This window comes from Aedes albopictus, chromosome 1 (genome assembly GCF_035046485.1).
Source record: "Aedes albopictus strain Foshan chromosome 1, AalbF5, whole genome shotgun sequence".
Classification (NCBI taxonomy): domain Eukaryota; kingdom Metazoa; phylum Arthropoda; class Insecta; order Diptera; family Culicidae; genus Aedes; species Aedes albopictus.
In genome coordinates, this window is record NC_085136.1 from 105,533,628 (window position 1) to 105,554,806 (window position 21,179).

Below are 21,179 nucleotides of genomic sequence, written 5' to 3' on the forward strand. Positions count from 1 at the left end.
GCGTTGTTGGTTGGTGCTTGTATGGCGCCTAGCAATTATGGTGTTTTTGTTCTCACTCACCGTTCCGTTCGTCTGTTATATGTGGTTCTGAGCTGGGGTCTCCGATGCGATGTGATGACGACACCACGCGCGGTGGTTCCACAAAAACGAGTCCAACCAAAGGATATCAATGTGATTACAAATTTGCATATTCCCCTGGTGGTTTCGTTTGTGGGTAGGTGACCGTGCCAAAGGCCAAAGGGTGGTGGTGGTGGTTGGTGTATGGTAATTTGGTGAGAAAAATTAGCTGGCTTACCACCCTGGGAAATAGATTTAGCGCTTTATCGTTGGTGTTGATGGTTTAATGTGATTTTTTTTCTTAAATTTGGCTTCAATATTCTCGAAGCCGTAGGACATAGGTATCCGAAAAAAGCGATAATAGGCATATTCGCGAACCAAGCTGTAGCATGAACTTGTGCAGATGCAGCTGGATTTCAATGTCTGCGGTGGGCGAGTGATTGCATCAACATTTCCTCTCTCTTCTTCACAATAACGTGCAATTCAGGCCAAACATTTCAATTGGTCCTATCTGCATTTGAGAGGCTCTCTCAGTTCACTTTCTCTTTCCATTATTGCAATGTAATGGTACACTTTTCAACTACTTTTGCAGTACAGATCAAAAGACGATTGTTTTGAAGATCGTTCTATGCAAGGAGACAACCATAATTCAAATAAACAGCTGAGATATTAACGAAAGAGAGGGCAACCAAAGAGAGCCTCTCTTCTGTAGATTGGACCTTTAGACATGTTTGGCCTGAATTGTCAAGCTGGAACCATATGCCAGTACTTCTACATTGAAGTTGCTGGTGCACTGATATGGCTGATATGGCAATACTGAAGTGACAACTACAAGCTGTAAATAAAGCTATATCTTAATTAGGTGATCATAGATAGGGATACCATATTTGGCACACGTGAAAAGAGTACATTTTAGAATCCTGATAATAGAGTACAAAAGAGTACGGTAATCCAAAGTGATTTTATTTTTTTCAAGTGGTAATTGTTAATGCAATTAAAAGTTGCATTTCAAGTAATCACAAGAATTGCTTTTAAATTATTTAATATAATTTGAAAAAACTTTACTTTTATACTAAATTTTAGAAGTCGTGTACTTTTTAAGATCGTTGATATTAGGAAACTTGTAAACACCTAAAGTAAATTTGCTATATTAACAATATAGGTCACTTCGTGTTTTCACATACAACGAAATGGACACTCAGAAATAAGGATATTCATTAAATGGCTATTTTTCATTCATTTCATAACTAAATCGCAATTATGCATTAAAATTTCTAAGAAATAGACTCTTAGTGCATATATTTCATAATGAGAATGCATTAATTAATTTAAGCGAGAGAATGTGTAACTTTTAGACACCTGTACGGCAGAAAGTTACAAGAAAAGCAGCAGTCAAAAATTCTATTTCTGTACTTTCGGTTTTCGTTATTTTTTTTTCGAGTTTGTTTATTTATTTAGTAATATTTGTAAAACTATTAGTACAACTCGAGAAGGGATGCAGTGCAGTCCTATCATATCTGCGAGAAGCGATTTCAGAAAAATGGCGTGGTGAGTGAACCAAATCGGCCCCTTCATTTTATGTGACCACGAAGATTATCCTTATCCCATATTTAATTACACCATATCCTTTGCAGAGCATCAGATTGACATCGTGAACAGGTTCCTGTTAATGCATCAGAATATGGACATTCGGACATGGAATATTATTTGTGGGCTAGGATACTCATCGTTGGAGCTCAGCAGGTTATAGGAAGTGAAGGATTCTCAGCAGAACCATTGAATGTTTAAATATTGAACTTTGCGAAAATGATTCAATTTATTTATAAAATAAATTTATCAGCTTGAAACGCCTCATGTTGAAATTTAGCTGCTGATTCACCAATTTAATATATTGAAATGAAACTCCTAAAGAGAAGCGGAATTTTACTTAAATTTATACATAAAATGCATAAAATTTAGAAAATATTACAAGGATCAACTTTTTCAAAAAAATGCAAAAAAAAATATGCATTCTGAAAACTAAATGGTATAAAGTCTTGCTTGACTAATTCATATTTAGTCAGTTAATGCATGAACCCAGTCAAACCGCAATTTTGCATAGAAAATATTCATTAATGACTTTATTTATTTCTGAGTGGAGACCATTGGCAAATGATTACAGCACCACCTGTTAGTAGAAAAAGTCAATTCAGTCGATAATTTTTCTGAAATATTTTATCAGGAAAATGTATGCTTGCAAAAAAGAGTACAATTGGAGCAATTTTACAAAAAGAATAGTACGCCTAATTTTTGGCTGAAAAAGAGTACATGTACTCTTAAAAGAGTACGTCTGGTAACCCTAATCATAGATGGTTAACCATTTCAAATTAATAAATAGTAAGCTCTTTAAACTTTTTGGTGAATTAGCTATTTTCATTCAATTTCTAGTTTCAGAAGCAATTGTGCCAATATTGCTAGCTGACATTCCGAATACAATTAACTATATATTCAATTGCAAGCCCAACCAACAATCAGTACCACCCCAGCACATAATCACATAATCCACTTCGGAGAGATCGGTTCGGCACCTTTCTGGTTCTGCTTACCCACCACCACATAAGCCTCTAACTAAATTAGCTCGTATTTCAACGATATTTCACATCGATTGTTTGTGGACAATCTGATACCGAAATCATGGTGCATGTGGCACCATTTTAATAAGTAATTATTCACAACAACTGGAACGGACCTAATTAGCTAGTCAACCGGTGAAATCTCCGCTGGAATACAGACTACCACCGCAGCACAGCTATAGGCTTTGGAATAGATTTTCATATCATTATAATGATCGGGTTAGCTGTGCCGTGTGGTGGATGCTGTGAAAACCACCATCACTATAGAGCTAGAAAGGTGGTTCCTGCCGCCATGCGAAAATATCCGATGACAATGTGGGAAATGTTTCTGTGGTCAGCAGGTCGTTTCGGTGGTGGTTCTAATAAAAACCCAATCAAAAAGGGAGCCTGTGGAGAATTTGGGCATCCTCCACAATATTACGCCCTTATTGCGCTAACCGGAGCAATGGTGCAGTGGACCTTGTGTTTCTCCGAGATAATCAGTTGCCCTTCTTAAGTTTCAAGTTTGAGGCTAAATAAGAGCGGGATTATTCAAATGTTGTAAATTAGCTTACATTAGTGCCTATATGAATTCGCTTAATGCGTTTTCGCCATTGGCGTTTTTCAATTGACACCGATTTGGTTTGACGTTGATGTTTCCTTTTTGTGCTGTGATTGTGAAGAGTGTAATCCTGTCTAGTTTGGGTAGTGGCTACGGCTAGGAAACCTCAGATCAATTTTTAGCGTAAGAAGCGTGCGTAGCCCAAGTGGCTCTACTTCAAAAAGTCATTTTCGTAGGGTCACTTCTGTATCTCTTGTATTAAGCATCTTTTCGCTGATATTTGGCAGTATTGCCACGATGATTATATCATCTGAAGCAGCTCAAACATTAATTTGAGATGCTTCAGATTTATGGAATACTTAGGTAGTACAGTTCATGGATAACTTAACATAGAATTGCACCTAACCCAACTCTTCATGAGCAGAATTTGTCATGAGTTGACTGATTGGCATGTGTCAGATGAGGAGTCTCCATTTGACTCTTCTCTTCCACTTTTGAGTGTTCCTCCGCTAACTTTACGTATTCAGGCGTCCCTGCTCAACAAACTAGGGAACCTGTTCTAATGACTGTATCGGAAATTACCTATAAACGTTCACATTTTCCTGAAAAATAATCTGTTCGAAATAAACATATTTTTTTTTGGAAATACTATATAAATATCTTAAATAAAGAATGGCAGTTCTGATTTTGAAAAAATAATCATTTAACTTGGACTTTTTTCTCAAAGATTGCACATATGTTTTTGAAATTTCGGACACCTCCTAAAATTTTAAAATTGCTAAAACTGTGGGAAAATATTCAATTTTTTCTCTTATTTTTTCGCAAATATATTCTTTTCCAGAATGCTCATGATATAGGAAAATTATTTTTATCAAGTGTTAGATATGATCAATCTCTATTGGAATCAGAACTTGAACTAATTATTACAAAGTAATTTTCATCTACGGTTACTCTGATGATTGTTTGGTCGGTTGCGTAGCACCGACGATTGGACGCCGCAGATCGAGTCGTCGCGTTGAACGCAACACGTCGCCGAAACGCTAGTCGCCGCTCCAGATGCAATACGCCACATCAAGAATAATTCCATCCGCAGTTTAGGGCAATTCTTAAAAGTGAAAGGCCATTTTTCGAGGAACTCTTTTTTGCGTCTTTAAAGAACGATCACGCAAATAAAAAATACATAAAGTTGAAAATTTGCATTTTTTTTTTGATTGGGTATGTATTTAAATCTATTGAAGAGGTAGTTTTACCAGAGAACGGAATTTTATAACCTCTGAAGATATTTAAAACAGAGCGTCAAAGTTTGACCAAAAAGTAGGTGTTTTTTTTTTTGGGATAGACCATATTCTTAATGTTGGAGGTTTTTCTATCCGAAATAAGAATTATAAAAGTCGGTTTTGAGTGATATGTTATGTGTACATACCTGCTAGTAATAATTATTATTTTCCAGATTTTTCCACGTACACATTTTTTTCGCTACAAATGTTTGAAACGTTTAAAAAAAATATAAAAAAAATGCAGTTTGTACAGATTGTTATTTTGTGTTATATACTCATAGAACCATATTTTCAATAATACTAAACAATTTCCAAATTTCTTCAAGCTGTTCTAAACTTAACTAGAAAATCGATTTAATGGGAACTAAAAAGCTCTACTTACTTCAAATCTCCAGGAGCAAATGGGGTTTTTTCCTATGTTTTTTCAAAGGGATTTGAGAATTTCAAACCAGTTTTGAACTCTTTTTTTTTTTTTTTTTTTATTCTTAATTACTTAACCTAATGTACAGCTCTATTGTCCACTGGGGCACTACGTGAGCAATTTCAATTGACAGCTGCACTTACATTTTTGTACAGCGCCTAGATTCTATTCTACTTTATCGAACTGGTTGCCTTTCTGCTGCTTTCACTTTTTCTACTTTATACCTAGTAGAATGATGAGCACAAGGATGATGATGGATGGCCGTTGTTCCTTTCCAGTCCGATTGGGGGTCCATTATGAGTAGCAGTTCGCCGATGTCCAGGTATCCGGGTCCGTTTGAGCCATGGGCTCAGAAGAGGGTCAGTGTCAGTTGCTCTCGGGGGAAAAGCAACTGACGAAAAATTGCAAGTGCCGGGGCTGGGAATCAAACCCATGACCATCCGCATATGAAGCGAACGTGTGACCAACTACGCCACGGGCCCCGGCGCAGTTTTGAACTCTTGTAGTTTTCTATTGGGTATTTTCATGGCGTGAAACTACTCCATAGTTTTATCCCGAAAGGGTGCGTGCGTTGTATAAAGATAGAATAAGTTTCATATTTATCTGGTCACCTTTTTCTTTTTGAAATGCTTGAAACGCATTGTCGATTATCACATCTGTGATGTTCGTCTGGCTAACATGCCTATTCATGTGAACTCACATGCCTCCACAGTGACTCTTTTACACAAAATTGTATACGTTTTCAAGAAAACACTCGCTGATCATAGTTTTTGCTTGGGTGATATCTCGAATATAGAGAATGCTTTCGATGACGTGCCTTTCAATGTCATATTGAAAGTCGCATGACGTCGCAAGCTACTTCCAATGAGCAATAGGCTCTCTTTACGTTTATGCGTTTTACAGTGTCCTTTTCAGGCCCTCTGATTAAACCCTTTATGATATGGACTATTGGCTATCGTCACGCTCATGCGTTCATTCCCTCTTCTAGGGCACCCCTTCCTATTTCATCACCTTTTCCTTTCCTAATCCCATTCCATCTTTTGTCCCATTCTCCCTCAGGTAAATGATGGAATAGGATTATATGTATATCGATGGCACAAATGTCCCAAATGATGAATAACGTGCCTCTGGAGCCGGCCTTCTGATATCAGATACCAGCATGGTTCCATCGTCGGCTCGCTCAAGGTTGGCCCGAGCCGGTTATGAAGAGGTTTTGGATACAGCTAGACCATCACTAGTTTGCATTCGAAGAGAATTTTCGAGAAAAAATAACCATAAAGTGATTTATTATGGAATCCCGGCGGAATTTTCAAATAATTTCTATGTGAACAAATTTCTGAAGGCATTCTACGAAGAAATCTTTTACAGAATTCCTGAAAAATCTCTGGAAGAGTTTCTGGGAAAACCGCTGTAGGAATGGCTGAAAGAATCTAAGAGAAATCCTAGAAAAAAAAAATTAACGTGGATTCTCAGATGATATTTATATATAATGTTATGGTTCTGAAGAAATTCCTTGTGAAAGTCATGGTAGAATTTCTACGAATCGCTTGAGAAATTTGCAGAATATTTCCTAGAGAAACACAAATTTTCTAGCGACTAATATCGGATTTAAGTCATTATTTAACTGGCTAAAGTCTATTTTTTAGGATTTTTGTTTTTGTGTATTTTAACCTAAGCTAATTCTACATTTGCTAAAATCCAAACTTAAACTGACTCACTTAATTTATTTCCCTATCCTTGTAACATTATTTTTATTTAACTCGCCAGGTCAGCTTGGGAAACAATGATGTTGCCGCACAGTCTCCCGTAGAATTTTATTGTTCCAAGCTTCCGGTTTCATCTTGACAAAGTTGCTTCGGGTAGTGTGGGCACTGTTATCTCGATGATTTGGCAACCCAAGCAACACACATGTTATTTAAAAGTTACGGCAGCGCAAGTTTTGGTTGTATAGAAGTTATTTTAACGTAATTCTAACATTGTGTTAGAATTATGTCAAGTAAACTCCTACGCAACCAAAACTAGCGCTGCCGTAACTATTATATAACATGTGTGTTGCTTTGGAAGCTCGGATAAAATGATGCAAGGCGCTGGTATGAGAAATATGTAAGTATTGGATAGGTCAGTCGGGAGTACCACAGAGACTCCCCGACTCAATGGCCTCAGGGTCGGCACGGTCACTAAACAATTACTCGCGGGCAGGTAATTCTCGCGCAAAATGGAGGAAAACCACAGCACATTTACACGTTACAACAGTTTATTCGTACTACAACTTTCTTGGATTATTCCTGGCACTCTCACTCCCACTTTCTTACAAACTATCTATCTGACCTTATCTGTTGCGTTGCGGGGCCCCTTTCTGCTTCTGCTGCACCACCTCGTCTCCGCGGCGACTCGCGTGCGGGCGTGGATCCTCGGCTCGCTCTCCACGGTTCCCGGGGGTGGCTTGAGACTCGCGCTGCTCCGTATTCCGGCCGGCTACTCGTTCAGGTCCTTACCGATGTCGTAGTGGATCGGTCTTCGGTTTTTGCCGGAATGACTTCGGACGCTCGGATTTCGTAGGGCACTTCACGGGGTTATTAAATGTGGGGGAAGGCATTACTATCAGGCCTATATTGGTGGTTCTAGTAGTTACCGGACATCCACTTCACCAAACTTCTTTCCACTTGCACTTCCTTAGACTTTCACTTCTCCAATTTCATTCTACAACTTGTCTCTAGCTTTTCAAAACTGTCTTGCTCGACGAACTTTTTCTAAGTGATCCTCAGTCATGGAGTCGTCGAGCGCTTGGAGGTACATGGCCTCTTACTCAGGTCATTGCCCCCTCCTCCCATTTCTTATTTCTTAATGGCCCCATTACACCACCCCTCATGGCCGCCCAAGAATGGTAACCGTCCATCTCGTGGTGGGTTTTGGTGCTTCGGTGGGTGGATGATGGCGGTTTTCTCGTAGGGTGGTGGAGCCTGAACCTGACTAAGCCTATCGCTGTCGGGAGTTAAGCTGGGAAAAACTACATTCATGACGAATACTACCTGCTTTTTTTTAAATATTCACGGTTTTCACAAAATCACACAAAATTCTCGGTAGTAAATACGACACGAATTATACAACACTCACAAATACCTGTATGAATTGCTGGAATAATTTATGAAGAAATCGCAACAGTAATTTTCCTAGACAATCCTTTTAAATATTTCTACAAAATTGATGTAATTTGAGAAGAAATCCTTTGAAGACATTTTTAAAAAAACCCTTAGACGAATTTGTGAAGAAGGAATCTATGGAGAGAAATGTCCAGAACAATTACAAGAAGCATTTTATATGTAACCACTAGAGGAATTTCTGAGAGAATCATAGAAAGATGTAATGAAAACATTTTTTTTAGTAATATCTGAAGAAATCCGAGGATGAACTTCTGACATAATTACCGAGGAGTTTTCTGAATGAAATTTCTGAAGAAATTCCTGAAGAATTGTATGAAATATTTTCTAGATGAATCGTAATCTGGGTGGTAGTTGATCACTTTTCCTCCATTCTTTTGAATAAAATCAGGCACATTCTTAAAACATGTACTGAGTAAACCTGTTTCAAGTTCCGTTAACGAAATTCTTACAAGAAACTGCTAAATTTTGTTAAAAATAATAATTATTGAAAAAACTAAATTTGACGGTGCTTCTGAAAAAGCTTTTAAAATTCTTACAACTGGTGAATTTTGTATATTGAAAATTTAAAAAAAAATAATATGAGTTACAGAATGACTCACGCCTAAAGGAAGGCAATTTCTTTAAAAAAATCGTCCTACTATCGCAAAAAAGAATATGTTAACATCAGTTTTAACTCAAAGCTATGTTCAATAAACCTACCTTGACTAAATACAAGTATTTTGTGACTAATCTGATATGCAAGGCGTAGATGGGTGGCAATTTTTTGATAGGCAATCTTTTCACCTAGTTTTGATACACATTCAAAAAAAATCGGTATTTTAATGTAAAATCTGTCACAGTTGACATAAAAACCTTAAAACAAATCTTCGTGAATATATTACGCAAAGAATTTACGTCAAAAGTTTTTTCATTGAAACAGAACTGTGACCTTCTAAACGGTTGAAAGACGTGGATCCTATAGTGATCAATTTCACCCCGCTGATCGACTACGGCCCAGATTACGGTACTTGGAAAATTTCTGGAGGAAGGCTAACTGGAGACCCTGTACCCTATCTATGGTTGCTACTCTGTGATTGACCCGAACCAAAACGACAGCTGCACAATGAATCAAGTGAATAATTGACTGTGAGTGATCATAACCATTCTCACTGTGCAACCTTCAGAGGCTCTCTTTAAAGAAAAATTCAGAAATGTCTTCAGGAATATTTTCTTGGAATACTTCATGTTTCACCTGAAATTCTAAAGAATTTTTCAGGGATTACCTCTGAAATTTCTGTATGAATTATTTCATTTCTTTTAAACCTAGTATTTTAAGAATGTTGTCAGGAGTTCCTGTAGGAGATTTGTACAAGAACTCTTCGATGGATTTTTTTTTCAGAAATTTACATTAGGAATTTCTTCAAAAATTATCCAGAGATTTCTTTGAAAATTCTTCCAAGGGACTGATAAGAGCCTTTGCGGATTCCCGCATAAATTTATTTTGAATTTGCTGCTGTGCTTTTTTTGGAGTTATCTCAGATATTCCTCCAGGATTTTTTTTTTCGGAAGTTCTCCCAGCAGTTGCGTTAAAATACCCAGAGGATTTTTTTTGGAAAAATCTCAGAGGAATTTCTAAGTGAATTCCTGCAGGATTTTTGGATGTAATCACTGTAAGATCTGCAGGCGATAAACCTGAAGATTTCCAGAGCAAATTGTTGAAAACTTTATGGAGGAAAGTCCTATAGAAATGCCAGAAAGATTTCCTGTATCAAACTCCGGAGGAATTTCATAAAGAATAACATGGAAAATTTCTAGAGGATCATTAGGAATAACTTCAAGGGAAAACTTTTAGAGAAAACCATGAAAAAAGGTCCTATGGGGATTGTTTTAGACACCTTTGGAGAATTTCTGGAAAACTCCTAAAAAAAACTTTTCAAAAATTCCTGCAGAAACTGCAAGTAAAGTAAGTGGAGAAATTCTTGATTATATTTCGGTAGGGATCTCTAGAGGATTTTCTGAAGGAATCCCCAGAAAAGCTTCTAAAAATCTTCTGGCTTCTGGCGAAATCTGATGAAATTGTTCTTGTATAATTTCCAAAAATCCCGAAAGGTTGTCCTGAAGAACATTATAACTCTATAAAATTCAGCCAGAATTCCCGAAAGAGTTCCTGGAAACAATTCGGAATTCCTGCAGAATCTCTCAAGGTATCTCCGAAAGAACTTCTGCATAAATCTCTGAAAGAACTTCTGCTAGAATCTCTGGATGAATTCCCTTAGAAGCCCTGGAGAAATTCTTAGAGAACTTTGTGCTGGAATTGCATTTCTTGAAATCATATATGGAGGAGATTCTCCTGAAGAAAGTCCTGGAGAAATTCCATCAGAAATTCCTGCACAAATGCATGAAGGAATACTTTTTCGAATTTCTTAAGCAACTCTTCAAGAAATTCTTACTGAAATGTGTCGAATACTTTCGGTCAAATCCTGCAATATATTTTCTGTAATATTTATCTGCTTAAAGTGAAATTGTAAAATTAATAGAAGTGTTTGAACAAGATATCGAAACAAATGGATGATTGTCTTGGGAAGTTTAAGAAAATCTCGAGAATCCAAATTATTCACAAATTTTCCAAATTTGTAAACAGCTAGCTATTCGGATATTTCGGAGGAATCCTTAAGTTTGGACAAATGTAGGATTGTAGAAAGTTTTTACAACATAGACCTTGTAATATTGAAAAAAAAAAATAAAAATTGATTGGCACGCTTCTAAAGGAAATAAAACAGAATAAGGCAATGGCAAAGGCCATTGGAAAAGTATTGTGGGGCACCAATATGTGTGCTTGCCAAGGGCACAATAGAACCACTCCAAGACTCTGTCTAAGTGCCGTTCATTAACGACGTATGTAGTTCATATTTTGACCATTTCAGACCCCCCTCTCCCCTAGTAGACTTTTGTCCATACAAAAATTAGTAAATTTGTATGGAGCGTAGACTTTGGTAAGAACCACCTCCCTCCCCCTCCAAAGTTCACGTGATTTATGAATAGCCCCGTACATATAGGAAACCCTTGATGAATTCTAATTAATCTTTCTGAAAATGTTTTATTATTTGCGTGAAACCGAACCCATAATCTTACGAGTGATACAACATCATAATTGCACGATAAATACTTTGTCAAGCTGAAATATGTCGTCTTCCACCCATAGGTACTCACCGTTCTGCTTAAATATGGCCTCGCAGGCGTCGTCCGCATCCAGATGATTGGGCAAACTGCCGCAAAATTTATTCCTATCGCCGGAATTGATCCCGTTTTCGGTCGCCGCCACCTTACAGGACCCATCCCGGTACTCGCAGTCTTCGTCGGTACACTCTCGGCGACTGTCTAGAAACTCATTGCCCGGAGTCAAATCCGGTGGCACCGGTTTGGTGACGTGATTTTTACCATTACTGCAGCTGGTATTGTTGTTATTGTTACTTCCGTAGGGCTGATATTGGTACGATTGCGTTTGGTCCGATTTCAAATTATCTGCAATGAGGAAGGAGGGGAAAAGGGTAAACATGAGAATTCAAATCGAAAGCCGTGCACTAGGGCAGTTTAGACTTTAAACATGTTAAAAACTCAAAGCTCCCATATGTTCATTACAATCCTTGGTGCAAAACTAGAGTCCTGTCAAATTTTCAGCCATTTCGGTGGTGATTTAATGGTGGCCCAAAACTAAAATAGGTTTATATGGGAATTACTATGGAGAATTTTTGAAAAAGGTTCTCCGCGCTGTAGAGCATCACCACATGGATGAAGGCGTTGGGTCAAAGTCAAATTGAATTCTTCAGATCTCAATGATGAATGTTGCCGAAGACCGCAACTCGTTTCGACTCACGAGACAGAAGTTATTAATCAATATTCATTCATGCATGCTTGAACAGAAGACCACAGCTCGATCGACACGCTTGACACGCAATCATAGTATGCGTGCTACCTTCTTGCACACCTTGCTGGACATCGTGTATAAAGATGCGCATGCGAGTGAGAATTTGTTTAATAACTTTTTCCCCGATTGTCGAAATAAGTTCCGGTCTTCGGCAACATTCATCATTGAGATCTGAAGAATTCAATTTGGCCTTGACCCTATGACTTCATCCATGTGGTAATGCTCTACAGCGCGGAGAGCCTTTTTCGAAAATTCTCCATAGTAATTCCCATATAAACCTATTTTGCTCTTGGGCCACCATTAAATCACCACAGAAATGGCTGAAAATTTGACAAGACTCTAGTTTTACACCAATGATTGTAACGAACATATGGGAGCTTTGGATTTTTGACATGTTTAAAGTCTGAACTGCCCTACCGTGCACCTTCTTTGATCTAACCCCCCAAAGGCGTGAGTTGCCACCAGCCAGCCAACAGCGCTTGCATCTCCTTTGATGTCAAGCGTCAGCGATAGCCCCTCTGCCTCTGTTATCCGGCCCAAGGACCTTTTTGCCACTTTGAAGATTAGCCATTAGGGCAAGGCGAAAGGTGTGCGACACCTTTTTATCCTCGAGGGATTTTACTGGCCATTCCGGGAAAGCAAAATCATTTTCAATCGCAGCTTTAGCTAAATTCTTGGAATCGGTTTATCACCAGGGTAGAGAATGTCATCTTTCAATTAGTTGCTTTCTGTAATCTCTTACCTTGAAAGTGGAGACATGGTGGAATCAAATTTTAAATTGGCTTACAACAGAACTATAACTGCGGATATGTTTCTGTAGACAAGTTTTAGAAAAATTCCCTCGAAGTTTCGTAGAAGTTTTCGGAAGAATTATTTGAAGTTTATTGAAGCAGAAAATGGTAGAATCATCGGAGAAATTTGTTAAGATTTTCCTAGAGGAATTCTTGGAGTACAGGAACTCCTCTTAAAAAAATGAGAAATTACTAGACGATTAACAGGAGCAGTTCCTGAGCAATTGCTGGGGTGATTCCTGAGACAATCTAAGGTTAACACCTAAAGCAATTATTGGTAGAATTGCTAAGGCAACTCGTAAAAAAAATCCTGGAAGAATTCCAGGGAAAGTTCATGGAGGAATTCCTGAAAGAATTCCTGGGAAAATTCCTGCAGGAATTTCTGGGAAAAACCCTGGAAGAATCCCTGAGGGAAGAGGAGTTCCTGGGGAAATTTCTGGAAGAATTCCCAGGAAAATTCCTTCAAGATTTCCTGGGAAAATTCTTGAAGAAATTCCTGGATGAATTCCTGGAGAAATTACTGGAGGAATTCCTGGGGAAATTCCTGGAGGAATTCCTGGGGAAATTCCTGGAGGAATTCCTGGAGAAATTCCTGAAGGAATTCCTGGGAAAATTCCTGAAGGAATTCCTGTGAAAATTCCCGAAGGAATTCCTAGGAAAATTTCTGGAGGATTTGCTATGGAAATTCCTGGAGGAATTGCTGAGAAAATTCCTGAGGGAATTCCTGGGAATATTCCTGGAGGAATTCATGGGGAAATTCCTGAAAAAAATCCTGGGGAAATTCCTGAGGAAATTCCTGGGAAAATTCCTGAGCGAATTCCTGGGGAAATCCCTGAAGGAATTCCTGGAGAAATTCCTGGAGGAATTCTTGGGGAAATTCCTGAAGGAACTCCTGGGGAAATTCCTGGAGGAATTCCTGGGGAATTTCCTGGAGGAATTCCTGGAGGAATTCCTGGGGAAATTCCTGGTGGAATTCCTGGGGAAATTCCTGGTGGAATTCCTGAGGAAACTCCTGGAGGAATTCCTGGGGAAATTCCTGGAGGAATTCCTGGGAAATTCGTGGAGAAATTTCTGGGGAAATTCCTGGAGGATTTTCTGGAGAAACCCCTGGAGGAATTCCAGAGGAATTCCTGGAGGAATTCCTAATGGAATTCCTGGCTAAATTCCTGGAGGAATGCCTGGGAGGAATTCCTGGGGAGATCCCTGAAGGAATTGCTGGGAAAATTCCTGGAGAAATTCCTGGGAAAATTCCTGGAAGAATTCCTGGGGAAATTCCTGGAGGAATTCCTGGGGAAATTCCTGGAGGTATTCCAGGGGAAGTTCCTGAAGGAATTCCTGAGGGAAATTCCTAAAGGAATTCCTGGGGAGATTCCTGGAGGAATTCCTGGAGAAATTCCTGGAGGAATTCCTGGGAAATTCCTAGTGAATTTCCTGGTAAAATTCCTGGAGGAATTCCTGGGGAATTTCCTGGAGGAATTCCTGGAGAAATTCCAGGAGAAATTCCTGGAGGAGTTCCTGGGGAAATTCCTGGAGGAATTCCTGGGGAAATTCCTGGAGGAATTCCTGGGGAAATTCCTAGAGGACTTCCTTGGAAAATTCCTGAAGGAATTCCTGGGGAAATTCCTGGACGAATTCCTGGGGAAATTCCTAGGGAAATTTCTTGAGGAATTCCTGGCGAAATTTCTGGAGGAATTCCTGGGAAATTCCTGGAGGAATTCCTGGGAAATTCCTGGAGGAATTCCTGGGAAATTTCTGGAGGAATTCCTGGGGAAATTCTGGAGGAAATCCTGGGGAAATTCCTGGAAAAATTCCTGAGGAAATTCCTGGAGGAATTCCTGGGGAAGTTCCTGGAAGAATTTCTGGAGAAATTCCCGGAGAAATTCCTGGAGGAATTTCTGGGAAAATTCCTGGAGGAATTTCTGGAGAAATTCCTGGAGGAATTCCAGGGGAAATTCCTGGAGAAATTCCTAGAGGAATTCCTGACTAAATTCTTGGAGGAATGTCTGGGAAAATTCCTGAAGGAATTCCAGGAGGGATTTTTGGGGAGATTTCTGGAGGAATTGCTGGGAAAATTCCTGGAGGAATTCCTGGGGAAATTCCTGGAGGAATTTCTGGGGAAATTCCTGGAGGAGTTCCTGGGGAAAATCCTGAAGGAATTCCTGGGGAAATTCTTGGTGGAAATTCCTGGGGAAATTTCTGGAGGAATTCCTGGGGAAATTCCTGGGAAATTCCTGGAGGAATTGCTGGGAATTCCTGGAGGAATTCCTGGGGAATTGCTGGGAATTCCTGGAGGAATTCCTGGGGAAATTCCTGGAGGAATTCCTGGGGAAATTCCTGGAGGAATTCCTGGGGAAATTCCTGGAGGAATTCCTGGGGAAATTCATGGACGAATTCCTGGGGAAATTCATGGATGAATTTCTGGGGAAATTCATGGAGGAATTCCTGGGGAAATTCTTGGAGGAATTCCTGGGAAATTTCTGGAGGAATTCCTGGGAAAATTCCTGGAGGAATTCCTGGGGAAATTCCTGGAGGAATTTCTGGAGAAATAATTGGAGACATTCCTGGAGAAACTCATGATGGAATTCTTAGGGTAATTCCTGGACAATTTCTTGGATAAATTCCTGAAAGAATTTCTGTGGAAATTTTTTGAGAAATTACTGGAGAAATTCCTGGAAGAATGCCTGGGGAAATTCCTGGAGGAATTCTCGAGGTAATACTTGGAGAATTTTTTGAGAAATTCTTTTGAGAATTCCTAGGGAAACTCCTGGATGAATTTCTTGGGTAATTCCAGGAGGATTTGCTACGAAAATTCCTGCCGGATTATCTGAGGAAACTCCTGGAAAAATTATTGTGGAAATTCCTAGAGGAATTCCTAGGGAAATTCCTAGGGGAAATTCCTGAGGGAATTCCTGTAGAAACTCCTGGAGGAATTCCTGGGGAAATTCCTGGAGGAATTCCTGGGGAAATTCCCGGAGGAATTCCTGGGGAAATTCCTGGATGAATTTCTTGGGAAATTCCTGGAGGAATTCCTGGGGAAATTCCTGGAAGAATTCCTGAAAAAAATTCTGTGAAAATTCTTTGAGGAATTACTGGATAAAATCCTGGAAGAATGCCTAGGGAAATTCCTGGAGGAATTCTCGGGGTAATTCTTGAAGTATTTTTTGGGAAATTTTAGAAACTCCTGGAGGAATGCCTGGGGAAATACCTGGAGGAATTCCTGGGGAAATTCCTGGAGGAATTCCTGGGAAAATTCCTAGAGGAATTCCTGGGGAAATTCCTGGAGGAATTCCTGGGACAGTTCCAGGAGGAATTCCTGGGGAAATTTCTAGAGGAACTCCTGGGTAAATTCTTGAAGAAATTCCTGGACAAATTCAGGAGGAATTCCTGGGGAAATTCCTAGTGAAATACCTCGGGAAATTCCTGTAAGAATTCCTTCGGTGATTCCTGGAGGCATTCCTGGGGAAATTCCTGGAGGAATTCCTGGGGAAATTCCTGGAGGAATTCATGGGAAAATTCCTCGAGGAGTTCCTGGGAATTCCTGGAGGAATTCCTCGGGGAATTGCTGGAGGAATTCCTGGAGGAATTGCCGGAGGAATTCCTGGGGGAATTCCTGTGGAAATTCCTGGAGAAATTCTTGTGGATTTCCTGGTGAAATTCCTGAATGAATTCCTGGGGAAATTCCTGGAGGAATCCCTTGGGAAATTATTGGAGAAATTCCTGAAAAAAAAAATCTGAAGGAACTTCTGGAGAAAATTCTGCATGTATTCCTGGAGGAATTGCTGAAGAAAATTCTGTAGGAATTTCTAGGGAAATTCCTGTAGAAATTCTGGGAAAATTCCAAGAGCAATTCCTGGGGAAGTTCCTGGAGGAATTCCTGGAAAAACTCCTTGAGGAATTCCTGGAGGAATCCCCGGTAGAATTTCTGGAGGGGTTCCTGGACATTTCCCTTATTCTGAAAACAGGTAATTCCTAAGAAATTAGTGAAGGATTTTTTTTGAAATAATGCCTGGGTAAACACCTGGATGAATTTATGGAGAAATTCCTGGAGGAATTCAATTCCTGGGGATATTCTTGGAGGAATTCCTGAGGAAATTCCTTGAAGAAATCCTAAAGAAATTTCTTGAGGAATTCCTAGATAAATTCCTGAAGGAATTCCTTGAGATTTTTGGGGAAATTCTTGCAGAAAAATCCTGGAGAAATTCCTGAGGAAATTCCTGGAGAAATTCATTGGAAAACTTCTCAAGGAATTCCTGGATCAATTCCTGAAGGAACTCTTGGAAAAATTCCTGGTGGATTTCCTGGGGAAATTCTTGGAGAAATTCCTAAAAAAAGTCTGAGAAAATCCTGCATGAATTTCTGGGTATATTCCTGGAGGATTTGCTGAGAAAATTCCAGGAGAAATTCCTTTGGAAATTCCTGGATGAATTTCTGGGGAAATTCTTGGAGAAGTTCCTGAAAAAATCCTGAAGGAACCCTGGAAGAAATTCCTTGACAAATTCCTGCAGAAATTCTGGAAAAAATCCTGTGGGAATTTCTGGGGATTTTTTGGTTAAATCCTAGGGGAATTCCGGGGAAAATTCCTGGAGAAATGGATGGAGACAATGCTGGAGATCTTCCTTGAGGAATTCCCGGTGGAATTCCTACAGCATTCACACTACAAGCTTCGAAATGTTGATTCTGCATAATCAAAATTTTAAAAATTTACGGACTTTGCACTCTGTCATCCCAGAAACACACATACACACGTGCTCCACTTGTTATTGTCACCGTTTTTTGTTCTTGTTTCGATTCTCATTAAATCGCAACAGAAACAAACAGCTCTCAAGTGCTTTAATTAAAATTCGCGCCACCCTCTCCCTAGCCCAGTCCAGTCGCTTTCGCTTCCAAAAGCTTTCACGGTATCTCGGGCAGGAAACTGTGGTTCAGATTGAAATATTCAGAAAATGTGAATCAATTTATGAAACTTTTCGAATGCCATAGAAATGGATATGGGCTGGATGAAATATGTGCTTGTAGATCACAAAGGGCCGTCTAATGATTACGTAAAACCATGTTTAGTAGTTTCTGACACCTCATCCCTCCCTGGTAAGACTTTGTAAATAACAATTTGCTGTTGATAAACCTCTCGACCAATTTCGTTTCAAATCCATAAATGTCGATTATACCGCCCGATAATGTAACATTAGACCACTGTGCCATCGCGACAACGATGACACTCAATTTAAATAAAAGTTGTACGAGCACTCCTCCTGTCCTGGGGCAGGGCAGGCATCAGGCAACCACGGGTGGTGGAGAAAATCGGTGGGCTCTTCTTTTATTCCTGGTGTCGCTTTTGCTCCCCGTAGTCGTTTCGAAACTTGCAGCAGTTGGTATAGGTAAGTATTGTACCCGGTGCGATGCGGTGGAGGCTTCCCATTATACGGGCAAATTTGGTTCGAAAATAATTTAATTACGATCCAGGTGAGACGCGATGAGACGACACCCAAACAACAGCACGCGCGTGTAATTAATATCTGCTTATTCTCGTGCAAGCCTCCCTACCACCTGTCAGAAGTGATCAGAGGCACAGCAACTTTTCAGAATCTGCTGGTTGCTCCATGGAGTAGGGTAAATCTAAATAGTCAAAATATAGTGCATTTTGTTCACCACTAAACTATTGCGCGAGTTTTCAAGAGTGCGAAAACGTAAATAAAAGTGCGCGATTGCAACAAATCAACTCGTTGTCTTCAGAGCACTTATTCAGCATAAATTAAAGAAATAGTGCGCCGAAGACATCAACTGGATATGGTGCATTCGCGCACTTTTATTAACGTGTTCACACTAATGAAGGCTGAGTGCACAGTCCAGTGGTGAACTAAATGCGCAATATAACTTGTCAAAGGTTTCGATGGGCTCATTCTTATTTCATTCTACATGTAGCCGCAATGCTCTGGTTCAAAAATAAATTGTAAAAGCTTCCAAAAACAAATCTCTGGAGGGGTTTTAAAGGAATCTATGCTGCAATTCTGGAAGCAATCCACGGAAGTTTTTCCAGAGATGTTTTTGAAAATATTTGTTGAAGAATCTTGAAAAAAATCCTAACAGATATTTTGGAAGAAACGCTGAGGAAATTTTTGAAAGAAACCGTGGATTTTTTCTTTAAATACTAAGTAAATCGTGGAGCGGACCTGAACACTTTGGCTATCACGCCGAGGACCTGGGATCGAATCCCACTCCCGACATACTCACAAAATGTGGGTCCTTCCTTCGGAAGGGAAGTAAAACGTATGTCCCGAGATGAACTAGCCTAGGGTTAAAAATCTCGTTAATACAGACAAAAAAAAAACTAAGGAAATCAAAAGAAGGCTTTCTTAATAAATCCCTGTAGAAATTTCTGGAAAATTTATGGCGGAATTTCTAGAGCAGCTCACGGAAAAAAATGGTACAAAAACCATTACAAAGAAAGTTCAAAAGGAATCCTTTGAGAAAAAATCGAAATAAACGCCTGAAAGATTTTTGGAACAAAGTTGTGAAGGAATCCCTAGAAGATTTTCTAAAAGAATCTCTGGAGAAACATGTCTGGATGAATCGATTGACTTTGTATTTTCAAACAAATTCCTGAGGACCTCTCTCTCGCAGCTGAAGAAATTGCAGTAGGATTTTTTTTAATTTGTTCGTGGAGGAATTTCTGAAAAAAAAAATCATAAAAGATTTTCTATAGTAATCCTTTGACAAATTTCTGAAGAAATACATGGAAGAATTTATACAGTATTTCATGGAATATTTTGCAAAATAAATCCTTGATTAATTGCTGGAAAAATCTCCATTGAAATCATGAAGGCAATTCAGGGTGAATTTCTAAAGCAATCCTTGCAGATTTTTTTTTTCAAATTAATCCGTGGGAGATTTTTAGAAAGATTCCGTGAAGCAATTTCTGTGGAATTCTTGCCAAATTTCCCGAGGTAATCCCTCAGCCAACTTGTACAGAAATTTGTGGAAGATTTTCTAAAAAATCTCGGAAGAATTTCTGAAGAAATCTATAATAGACTTGCTAAATTTTTCTCTGGAGATATTTCTGGGTAAAAATGTAGAGGAATTTCTAAAGAAATCACTGGACGAATTTATGGAAGAATACCTGAATGAATTTTTGAAGAAACTCATAAAGAAATATCTGGAGCAACCGATATAAGATTTTTCAAAAAAAAAAAACATCTTTTTGAAATTTCTGGAAAAATCCTTAATGAATTCAAAAAGAAATCCGAAAGAAAACAATTTCTAAAGTGACACATGAAGAAAGTTTCCGAATGTAGGTATGCTAGGAAGATTTTTTTTTTTGAAAAATTCTGAAGCAATTCTTAGGAGACTTTCCGTAGGAATCCAAGCACAAATTTCCGAAGAAATTCCTTGAGAAATACCTGCAGAATATTGTTAGAAAAATAAAAAACAGAACAAACTGGAGGAATCTATAGCACGTTTTCAAAAGCAATACCTGCAGTGATTTCTGATTAAATATCTGTATGAATTTCAGAAGTAATATTTGAACGTATTTGTGGAATAACTCCTAGAGAAAATTCTGAACGAAATCATAGGGAAATTTCTGCAGCAATCCAAGCAAGATATTCTAAAATAACTCCTTATGTAATTTTTGGAGAAATTTTGGTGCAATATATGATGGAATACTTGGAAGAATTTCAAAACCAAATTCAGAAAAAAAAATCGGAAAATAATTCCTGGTAAGAGTTTTTGAAAAAAAAAAAATGAATTCCTGGGAAATTTTTGGAGGAATTACACAGCGCAACATTTTTTTGTCTCAAGAGCAAACTTATGTGTCTCCGAAGGATTTTGGGCCGCTGAATCCGAATCCGGGCTCAGATTTGCTCTAACACGTCACAATTTTGAGCTATACCTCAATTTATAGGGCAAAATATGCGATTTTGGGCTTTTTTGACTGCAAGCCATTAAGCTTGGAAATATTTTTTTAAGCAATCAAAAGGTTAATTGGTCAATTAACATCTAAATTAACGAATCATGCAAAATACTTTGTTTTACCTAATCAAATTTGATAGATTTAAGCATTTTATGTTAGTATGAAAACTTGCATGCAACTTTTGGAGGATGACTTGTATGGGAAATATCGTACCTAACATAAATCGCTTAAAACTATCAAATTCGATTTGGTAAAACGAAATATTTTGCATGAGTCGTTAATTTAGATGATAATTTACCAATTAACCTTTTGATTGCTTAAAAAAAATATTTCCTTGCCTAATGGCTTGCAGTCAAAAAAGCCCAAAATCGCATATTTTGCCCTATAAATTGAGGTATAGCTCAAAATTGTGACGTGTTAGAGCAAATCTGAGCCCGGATTCGGATTCAGCGGCCCAAAATCCTTCGGAGACACATAAGTTTGCTCTTGAGACAGACAAAACGTTATTT

General features: G+C 38.7%; 1 protein-coding gene across 2 annotated transcripts in view; it reads right to left on the reverse strand.

Annotated features, from left to right (window-relative positions):
• The window catches only part of LOC109397657 (uncharacterized), a 386,176-nt gene that overhangs the window by 181,419 nt on the left and 183,578 nt on the right, over positions 1-21,179 (reverse strand). For both annotated transcript variants that reach the window (XM_062845147.1, XM_029880381.2), the window contains one exon: positions 11,259-11,570. In XM_062845147.1, the coding sequence (XP_062701131.1) occupies positions 11,259-11,570 (312 nt within the window). The remainder of the gene's footprint in view (positions 1-11,258; positions 11,571-21,179) is intronic.